Raw genomic sequence first — 10,852 nt, 5'->3', positions numbered from 1 at the left:
TACTACATACAACTGCACCATCTCCTCTAAAATCTAATCTGAAATTAGACAACTTGTCTCATGAATATGATATGAAGTTAGCTCATGCATGCGATTTTGAATTGCTTTTATTTTGAAATGCTACATCAGAATGTCCTGGTTCTCTCTGAGTTATCTATCTATCTATCTATATAGATATAGACTCATATTTTACATGTGTGCGGAATTCAAATGACACAATCAATACAGAAAGGAAAAGTGGTTATGGAAACACAACTGTTTATTTACTTAAAATATTGGTATGAACTAACAGGACAGCAGTACTCCCCTACACATACATTCTAGCTTTATGCTTCTTTTTTGCATTAATTCCTTTATTTATAAAAAAGTATCCAAACTAACAAAGACATCCTCTTCAGTTCACGTGAAACAGACGCCCTTCCCCTCTCCCGTCCCTCGTCCTCAAAACGTCCCAAAAATGCTTCCTGATGGCTCACATGCAGCCACCACACACACACACGCACACGCACACACACGCACACACACGCACACACACACACAGTGACCTTTAACCTCTGACCAAACACTTTGATGGCCAGTCAGAGGCCACAAACGGCACAACTCACTCACACATTAGCACAGACACCAAGGTAAATGTGTGTGTGTGTGTGTGTGTGTGTGTGTGTGTGTGTGTGTGTGTGTGTGTGTGTGTGTGTGTGTGTGTGTGTGTGTGTGTGTGTGTGTGTGTGTGTGTGTGTGTGTGTGTGTGTGTGTGTGAGCTCCATAATGCAGTAGGGGTAAAGTGAGAGGGCCGATCCGAACCGCTGTGCCAGAGATTCTCCTCAGTACAGATCAACCCGGGTTATAATTGTAGCACTACGCCAATTCTTGATTATGAACTTTTAAGGCCCCTTTTGAAATGATTTTCAGAGGTTGAACATTATTACTAACGTGGTGAAGGCGACCCGACCAGCAATGCTGAGTCGGCTCTCTGATTTGATAAACACAGGTGGATCAAATATGCCAAACATTTTTTGTATTTTAGTACTGAGTTTAGGCTAAAATGAAGGCTAACATGTTTCCACGCTGCTCTTGATAATCTGTGCATATATGTGAATATGATTATTTGAGAATGAGATAAAAACAACAACTGTATGTGCCCACGAAGAGTTGATCTTTGCCCACAGAATTCATAGTTTTGTGGGCAGAGATCATTAGCTTCCTAACAATAACATTTATTCTCATGCCAACGGTCATGTGTGGAGGAAGGTGTCAGTGTTTTATGCTGTCTTAATCTGGAATAAAACTCTTCATATACACAATATAAACAAATCTTTGTGTGAAATGAAAGCCTGGTTTATGTCAGCCAGGTTGAGTGAAAAAAAAAAAAAAATTCATTATTAATTGTTTCCTCAATAAGTAGCGACAGAGTATAAACCACTGCTCTGACTCCAGGGACACAGAAATAAACACATTCAAAAAGCCATGTTCTAAAAACTTCAGTGCCCAAAGACAGAATTTGGCGTCAACAAATCCATAACAGAACGCAACAACAAACAGACGAGAGATATACGTTCAATAATATGCGATAAGACCAAACGAACAAGGTGTGTGTGTGTGTGTGTGGATGCTTCTTCTCCCATCAAACCCGGACAGTTTGCTCCGCACCGGGGTGGAAACAGATATATGTTGAAAGGTATAATATGTGACATTTATGAGAGAGAGAGAGAGAGAGAGAGAGAGAGAGAGAGAGAGAGAGAGAGAGAGAGAGAGAGAGAGAGAGAGAGAGAGAGAGAGAGAGAGAGAGAGAGAGAGAGAGAGAGATAGGAAAATAGGAAAATGTTGCATATTATACCTTTAAAACTGGGGGCCGTCATCTCCATAAACTATCAGCTGTGTGTACAGAGAGAGAGAGAGAGACTTAGAAAAGGCCTATCAAGTCCAGTCCAGTCCTCAAAAGTCCAGTGTTCTGAACCCGGCGACAAGCAGAACCAGGAAGTCCACACACAAAAAAAAAAAAGGCCCCAAAAGTAGAAACTAAGGATTCAACATGCCAGAGAAGCAAAGGCACACGATCAGAAAGATGAACACAAGAGACTCTCCCTCTCTCCATCCAAACCTCAGTCCGATCCACTTTGATCCGGCTCCATCCCGGTTTTTCTCCAGGCGTGAGAAAGTGCTAGAACATGCGAGACAGAATTGCGTCCGAGTGTGTGTGTGTGTGTGTGTGTGTGTGTGTGTGTGTGTGTGTGTGTGTGTGTGTGTGTGTGTGTGTGTGTGTGTGTGTGTGTGGTCACTATTAGAAACATATCAACATTTAAAAAGTCCATTTTCATAGTTAACGAGTTTAAAACTCCCCACAGCTGCATTGATCACCGGTCTGTGGGAAGTGCGTCTCAAAGCTAGTCACCCAAAAGCTCCACCGGCTGTACCTTCGGTATAAACTGACGATAGGTTGGTTATAGGATAATATATTCACATGAATTATGGATTTTTACAACAACAGTAAAGACTTTGCTTCTTTTTTTTCTTTTTTTTTCTTCAACCGCTATAAATACATTTCTTTGACAACGATTCAAACTGTATGCCACTGTTTGCACGCTGAAAGTGAATGACACACTCAAGACACACTCAAAACACACACACACACACACACACACACACACACACTCCTTCAATTACACAAACTCGCACAGCTTACTTGTACACATTCAGGCACATGTACTTTGCAGGGCAGAGGCCAAACACGCAGACACACACACACACACACACACACACACACACACACACACACACACACACACACACACACACACACACACACCACAGACATAAAGGCACAAGGTATTGCTAATGTTGAGGACGCATTGAAAGACGATCTATCGATGACCCCGTTCACCATGCATCCTTTCTCTCCTCACAGTAAAAACTAAAGAAAAAAAAGATGCTTTTTCTTTCTAATAAACATGCAAAAAAAAGAGAGCGCACACACACACACGCGCGCGCACACACACACACACACACACACACACACACACACACACACACACACACACACACACACACACACACACACATCAACAGTAAACAAAACCTACAGATCTACAGTACCAACAAAAGGTACACCATTTGGTATTTTAGCGCAGACAGACACGCTCAGGTCAGCCGATGTGTAAGACTTCCAAAACAGAGAGCCGATCGTCACGTAGAAATCTTAGAAAAATCAGAGAGGTGGGGGGGTATAAAAAAAGAGCGGGATCAATGAAGAGATTGGGGGGTGGTTTGGGGGGCGTCACAGACCGATTCATTTCAGCCCAGTGGGCGTCTTTGACCTACCCAGCAGAGACACTCGAAACAAGTCCTCAAAAATAGTAAGAGTGAGATAAGACACATCCAGCTCTCCTCGTGATTTTCTTCAAGTACTAAAAACGGTTCAACTACTTTTATTTTATTTTATTTTTTTTGCCCAGTCCAACGCCAACAGTGTTTTTAAGGGCAGAACGGAGGTGAAGAGCGGCGGGGGGGGGGGGCCTCACTGGACAGGAGCGAGTCCCGGGACCACCAGCGATGGAGTCAGCGAGCTCCCGTGGGGGTCCAACATGGACCAATAATGTCGGAGGAGTTGGTGACGAGACGGACATGCGTTGTCGGGGGAAAGCCGCCGGTTTGGCAGTAGCGATGTGCTTTACCGGGCCGAGAGGTAGGAGCAGCGCGCGGGTAACCGCCGCCGCCTCCCGTCTCTCCATCGCCACGGCTTTGAATAGCAGCAGCTGGACAAGCAGCTCGCCGGACGAAAACACGCACACGTGACAACACAGAGCACGACTCCCTCGACTCCTCCGACGCGCAAGAGAGGAGAGAAGTCCCATCCGGACTCCTTCTCCGTCGTGGCCATCGGCCTCCTCCTCGCATCCTTGTGCGCCGGTTCTGTTTCCTCTGCTACCAGCCTATGAGGTTGGCTTTGGCCTTTTCTGTCAGCTTGCGGACGCGTCCCTTTGAGGAGGTGCCGAAAGTGATGGACGAGTCCTCGAACAACAGCTGCCTCTGCTCCTCCTCGGAGTCCTCCTCCACGTACCAGGCGGACCGCCGCCCCTGATTACGCGTGCGCATCGACCCTCCCGCCTCGTCCCCCGCCTCGTCCCCCGCCTCGTCCTCCGGAGACTCCCTCCGATTGGATCGCTGAGAAGCGGTCAGCGGAGGAGGGGGCGTGACCTCCTCCATGGCTCTCCTGCTGCTCCTCCTCAGCGGCGAGGGCTCGGGCGACTCGGCGGGAGGCGTGGCTTCGTCGGTCCTGACCGCTCGGGGCCGTCCGCGCCGCCTCGGCGTCGACGCCGCGCCGGAGTCCGACAGCACAGCCGTTTCCTGCGCCGACGACGCCCCGCCTTCGTCCCCCGTCGATTGGTCGAGCTCGTCGTCGGGGGTGGAGCTCCTGCGTTTGCCGCTCCTTCTCATCTCCTCCTGCTCCTGCTTGCTCTTCCTGCCTCTCTTCTTGCCGGCAGGGCGGCCTCGGGATCTGGACGGGCTCCCCGGGGTCGTGACTTCTGGAGGACTCACCGGCGGCTCCGCTTTGGATTTGCGCCCCCTCCTCCCAACTCCCAGGGTCACATGACTGCTGTGGCCATTCAGGTGGACTGTGCTCTGAGATGGAGGGCTGGCAGTGGAGCCTGAGGGGGAAGGGCATTGATATTTCAGAAAAACAATATACATCAATAGCATGCAGGTGACAGTCAATATGCATCTTAAATCCTAAACGGAAGCGTCACACGGTCACTTCTTTGTGGCACCGTCTCTCACCGGGTGTGAGTCGTACAGGAGTCCTGAGTTTCCTGCGGGTGCTTCCTCCGCCGCCACTTTCTGCGGCTGGAGACGGCGTCACCTTCTCAGGAGCTGGTGTCGATGAGGCGGACACAGAGTTGTGAGTCCTCAGTGAGCGAGTGGACGCTGAAGATGCAAAGCCATAAAAAAGGGTCGTTTAATATCGTACTTGTGGTCAACACTTGATAATAACAGAGACTGGATAACAGCTCGTACGGAGGCGAGTGATCTCACCTGCTGCGCTCTGAGCGCCGCTTGCGGCGTTGTGCGAGGAGGACGAGGAGGGCGGGGAGTGCGCAGAATGGCGCGCCGCGCTCCGCGTGCGCCCCGCGGTCGGCGCGTCGGCCTTCCCGTTGACCAGCTGAGGGGGCTGTTTGTTGACGGGGATGCTCTGTCTCAGAGAGGAGGGCCGCGAAGAAGGCGGCGGCGGCGGAGGCGGCGATGGCTCCTTTTTCCCGGACACCCGGGACGACACGCGTCTCTTTCTCTCCGGACTAAAAAAGGCGGGACGGGAAGAAGGGAAACCAAAGATCACAACCCAACGCACCGAGCGCGAGACCCAAAACCCCGCCCCCCTCCCAAAATGAAACACCCCCGTCTCCTACCTGGACGCGGTGCTGCTCGTTGGAGATTCGCTCCTCCTCCTCCTCCTCTTCATGGCGTGGCGCGTCGGCCTGTCCGCGGCGTGGCGCGTCTGTCTGTCTGTGCCCTGCCTGGTCAGTTTAGTGGTCAGGCCGTGGATGGCCTTGTAGTCGGCGAGGATGGAGCTGACGTGCTCCTCGAACAGAGCGGAGAGCCTCAGACTCATGCTGTAGATCTGGAGACACGACAACACAAAGGACGCACCGATTCAACCGCCGCGCGGAGACAGAAATGGACAACGGGCACTAAGCGATCGGAGAATTGAATTTCGTGTACTCATCAAAGCATGGAAACGTGAGAGGACCACGATGTATATTGAACTTAATGCACTTAATGTGTGTGTGTGTGTGTGTGTGTGTGTGTGTGTGTGTCTCACCCGAGACTTCTTACTGGGCGTGTAAGCTTTGGAGTTGCTGAAAATGAGCCGGACGTCTTTGCAGAGCTCGATGGGAGATTGGTACTTTCCCTCTTTGAGCGTGTTGAGAACGGTGCTGAAGTCCATCGGCGAGTCAACTATCTGCAGGTAGTCCTGAGAGAGGCAGAGGGGGAGATGGGATATTTCAATTACAGGTTTCAGAAGGTGAGAACGGAACTGAAGGAGAGGAAGATAAGAGTGAGAGAGGGTGGAGGAATGAGAGCTCTGGGGGATTTGGGCTTTCACTTTGAGTGGGCTGGAGAAAAAGAAGAAGAATTGCACCCGTCCTCTGTTACAAGAGAACTCAAATCCCAGAGAAACCTCGAGTCTGTTCACACTGTTCCTCCCTCACAGCTTACACAGCCATTAGATTTGGTCTTCATTTGAAATGCTGAATGGAGAGGCCAAACAATCCCTGTCTCTTCAAATACCACTCCTTGTGTAATTGAATTGTAGTTCACTTGTGACTGTAGAGCAAGAATCAAGGGCCAAATGAATGTGAGACCAGTGGAAATTCAAATTCAAAACATCTTCAGTTTGTGGTGGTGGAGCTCACGAGTCTCAATGCCGCCCACTTACCGGGTACTCCTGCAGGTCCACGGGTTCTCTGAAGGGCTCCGAGTCTTCGCACTGAAAGATGAGGTCCAGCAGCTCCTTGCAGCGACCCCGCCAGGCGTGGGGGTCGTACGACGGGGGCCGGGTCCGCAGCTGCCGCCGCGTGGGTCGTCGACCCTGCATTAAAAAAAAAAAAAATAAATAAAATGACGAGTGAAATTTGAAAATAACTACACCGGGCGTTGCAAAAACAGCCTCCTCTCCTTTAGACGCTGGATGTGACTGTGGAGCAACGTCTCACGCTAAAAGTGAAATTAGTTTTATCTGACGCTTTGAGGACGTGATGCCGTCAGATAGCGTTACCTTATGGTTTCGCGTGGATGTTCCAGGAGTATTAGTATCTTCATCCTCCTCCTCATCATCCTAAATAGAGAGGAAAAAGAGGGAATTAAACAAAGGGAATGTATATTGTACTCTACCGAGCGCTCGTACAACATACATGAACCATCTCAATCCGGTCTGCAACGGCCTCAAAAAAGGGGGGAAAAAAAACAACAACTTCCCCCCCAGAAACAAGGCTTGTAGCGTAACAAAGGTAAGGCTGTAGACACCGACACACACTCCACTACGCTCCACCCGCTGAGCCGAGATCAACCGGCGATTCAGCGAGCTTGAACGAGAACCCTCTCTCTCTCTCTCTCTGTGTCTCTCTCTCTCTCTCTGTCTCTCTCTCTCTGTCTCTGTGTCTCTCTCTCTCTGTCTCTCGCTCTCTCTCTCTCTCTCTCTCTGTCTCTGTGTCTCTCTCTCTCTCTGTGTCTCTCTCTCTCTCTCTCTGTCTCTCTCTCTCTCTGTGTCTCTCTCTCTCTCTCTGTGTCTCTCTCTCTCCCCCTCTGTCTCTCTCTCTGTCTCTCTCTCTCTCTCTCTCTCTCTCTCTGTGTCTCTCTCTCTCCCTCTGTGTCTCTCTCCCTCTCCCTCTGTCTCTCTCTCTCTCCCTCTGTCTCTCTCTCTCTCTCTCTCTCTCTCTCTGTGTCTCTCTCTCTCCCTCTGTCTCTCTCTCTCTCTCTCTCTCTCTCTCTCTCTCTGTGTCTCTCTCTCTCCCTCTGTCTCTCTCTCTCTCTCCCTCTGTCTCTCTCTGTGTCTCTCTCTCTCCCTCTGTCTCTCTCTCTCTCCCTCTGTGTCTGTCTCTCTCTCTCTCTGTGTCTCTCTCTCTCTCTCCCTCTGTCTCTCTCTCTCTGTCTCTGTGTCTCTCTCTCTCTCTCTCTCTCTCTCCCTCTCCCTTTTCATACGACAGAGAGAAAGCACCCCACGGAGGAGCGAACAGAAGAATCCGGTGCGACCCTTAAAAGGTCGCTACATCCACACTGGACAACACAACGAACACGACGCCAGAGTTTGGGGGCGAAACGCGGTGACCGCCTATTGTCCCCATTAGGCTAAATTGCACGGGACACATTGTGTCATTGATAAATATCTCAGTTTGAATCAATTCTTATGGGCTAGTTACACAGTTACACGGGTAAAAGAGAACAGAAGATTATTAATATTAGCCGTTATCTTTTCTTCATTGCAGAAGAAATGATGAATCTTCGACTGTCTCTCACAGTCACACACAAGCAACAACAGAACAGAGAATGCTTTGAGTCTATACTGTATATGTATTCACCAGTATGACGATGTTTTTCTTCATAATTAGTGAGAACATAATTAGAATGTTAATATTTTATTCATTCAGTGATGCAGTTATGCAGTCATACAGATCTGATAATTAGCAAAATGTATGCTAATTAAAAAAAGATGATGCTGCATCTCAGTAGATAATTGTAATTGCAACCTCTGAGTTCCATTTTGACACTGTAAACAAAAACAAAAACACAGAGTTATCAAAGAGCATTTTGTAAAGCAATCTGTCGTGTTTATCAAGTTCACGAGCTTTAACATAATTCAGCAGTGTGCTTCTGCTCTCATCTTTCATTATGAAGCTTTGACCGGAATAACGAGATCAGCTGAGAGTACAATTTATTGTAAACACTGTTTATGACAGCAGCATTTTAAAAATGGAATTACTCGTTCTGTTGCAGTGATTTATGCCGTACAATATCCAATTCACGGCATATTTCTTTTTTAATTAAGTAAAGCGTGTGAAAATATGATGGTGTTCTTTTTTGGGCGACGTGTTTTCTGAAACCTTCGTGCCAATAAAGCCACAATAACTGGAATTGAAATCGCTAAAGTAAGCTTTTTTTTTTTTTAATACTAATTTGATAAACAATATTTTTTTTTTGGCTTGGTGAGAAATGATGTGGTGAATATCAGACAATCATTAGTGGAGTAAAGAGCGACACGTTGAGCACAAACATGCAAACACACCTCGTCTTCAGAGTCAGAGAAGGTGGCCTTCTTCATGGTTTTATAGAGGGGCATGAGGTCCGTCAGGTTTTGGTCCCTGGAGGAGGAGGAGAAGGAGGAGGAGGAGGAGGAGGAGGAGGAGAAGAAGAGAGCAGAAATGACTCGATGTTAGACGGCGCAAATGTTTAAAGTGGGAATAAATTTGGATTTTTAATGAGAAGTTCTTGATAACTTTTTGTCTTTATGTAGCACTAAAAGAGAAACCGGTTAATAAACATTTTGTTAAGATGCTCTACATGATTGTCACACAACAACAACAACAACAACACACGGACTCACTTAATGAACTGCAGCATGAGGTCAGAGACAAACTTGGCGGTTGTGACGATGAAGGAGCCGGGCTCGTTGAACGTCTGGGCGTTGTGTTCGATGTAACGGACCTCCCACATCAGAGAGGACAGTCGCCTGGAGACAAAGACAGACGAGTCGAGTGTGTATTGCATCCTAGTCACGAGAGACGTAGACTCTCCTTTTACTCGAAACACAAGCTGCTGAGGGGTACCTGTAGAAGCGGTTCACCAGCCTCTCCCGCATGGTGCTGAGGTCGGTGATGAAGGCCACCACCGTGCAGTACGTGGGGTAGGCTTGGAGGTCCACCGGAAAGGCGAACGGCGCTGCCACATCTGGAAGGGGACGCGGGTTTGGTCCGGTGAGGTGGAAGACATGTGAAGAAGAGAGGATCATTTACCGGAGTCTTAACACACTTAAAACGTGGAGATCTTGTCTTATTTGTCCTGAATAAAACCACCCGCATATGTCAAGCAGCAGCCACGCTTACATCACACCTTCCTCCCCTTTTTGCTAAAAGACTTTCCAACGTGTTCTAAATATTCGGAACTAAATTTACATAAATGGAGCGTAGGACGCCAAGAAGGATTTGAGTGCTGGCTGTTGGTCCCGCAGACCGTCACTAGAGGGAGCCCTTGCGCCGGCTTTCTTCCACTGGGAGGATTGCAGTAATACAAAAAGCCTGTTCCCCCTAAATATGACATTACATCACTTAACAGGAATTCAAGCGAGCAGCCTCAATAACCGGCCGACGCGTTAGCAGCTTGTGACTCGACAACCGGGACGCATTTACGAGAAACGCGTCCCGGCGTCTTCCCGTCCCGCCCCCGTGACACACAATGAGGTCGTACCGAGCGTGCACAGCCGGTCGATGGCTTTGATGATGCGCTCGCACTCCTCCGCCCGCGTGCGGCAGCCCCACTCCCCGTCCAGCGGGACGTACAGCAGCTCCTTCTGCTCCTCCTCCACCAGCGGGACGCTCGTGCCCAACTCGTCGGGGAACGTGGCTGCAGCCGGAGAGACGGAAAAAAATACGTCAAAAATGCTGGACGGTTCCATTTGAATTTGTTTAAATGGGTGTGTACTGTAGCGTGGGTGTATTGAGAGAGAGAGAGAGAGAGAGAGAGAGAGAGACCTACCATCATCAGGGATGGGCTCCATGTCCCAAGGACTCATCTTCTCTGTGTCTCCGTTGTCCCAGCTGCAAAGGGAAACAGTGTCGATATGAACATTCTTGTTTTTCTGTTTTGCTCAGGTGACGTTTTCCTCTCCTAGAGTGGATGTCATCCTCTAACAAGGTCTTTTAAATAACAGTAAGCGCTCGGTGTTGACAAGACAAAGTGACTCGCACAGACAATATGCTTATTAACGTTGTTCAATTGGAACGTCAGCGACAATGAAAGCCGAGCGATACCAAACAAAAGGGCAGCGCCGGCCGGCATTTTAAAAATGTCAAATTCAAAAAAAAAACTGTCATCCGCGATCCGTTTCATCAGGTTTTCCTGAATGATTCAAAGCCACGAGGTGTTTGTGTCGTTAATGAGGGAGGAAGCGTCGGTGGCATTAATCGCAGGGGAAGCTATTTGTAGACAAATTCCTGCTTCCACCGCAAAACCACTTGAACGGGAAAACGGTTCTACGTTTCTTGTACCGGCGGTGTGGACATTCAGATCCAGGAACTGGTTCCGTCCCAGGGCTCACTGAAAGGCCAAGAGGCCGAATGTACAGGAGACAAACTGGGTGCGGAGTCAC

General features: G+C 48.8%; 1 protein-coding gene across 1 annotated transcript in view; it reads right to left on the bottom strand.

The window, feature by feature from the left end:
- Window positions 1-241: 241 nt before the first annotated feature.
- The window catches only part of phip (pleckstrin homology domain interacting protein), a 27,966-nt gene continuing 17,355 nt past the window's right edge, over window positions 242-10,852 (bottom strand). Inside the window, 12 exon segments of the mRNA XM_068709229.1 lie at window positions 242-4,643; window positions 4,774-4,920; window positions 5,029-5,288; window positions 5,400-5,611; window positions 5,813-5,965; window positions 6,431-6,583; window positions 6,770-6,829; window positions 8,774-8,849; window positions 9,092-9,217; window positions 9,315-9,435; window positions 9,952-10,107; window positions 10,240-10,301. Coding sequence (XP_068565330.1) covers window positions 3,919-4,643; window positions 4,774-4,920; window positions 5,029-5,288; window positions 5,400-5,611; window positions 5,813-5,965; window positions 6,431-6,583; window positions 6,770-6,829; window positions 8,774-8,849; window positions 9,092-9,217; window positions 9,315-9,435; window positions 9,952-10,107; window positions 10,240-10,301 — 2,251 coding nt within the window. The 3' untranslated portion in view covers window positions 242-3,918.

This window comes from Cebidichthys violaceus, unplaced genomic scaffold, assembly GCF_023349555.1.
Source record: "Cebidichthys violaceus isolate CVI_PGR_0920_01 unplaced genomic scaffold, fCebVio1.0.p SCAF_14, whole genome shotgun sequence".
In the NCBI taxonomy this organism is placed as follows: domain Eukaryota; kingdom Metazoa; phylum Chordata; class Actinopteri; order Perciformes; family Stichaeidae; genus Cebidichthys; species Cebidichthys violaceus.
The sequence above is the reverse complement of the archived record's forward strand: the minus strand, read 5'-3'. Positions and strand labels throughout refer to the sequence as shown.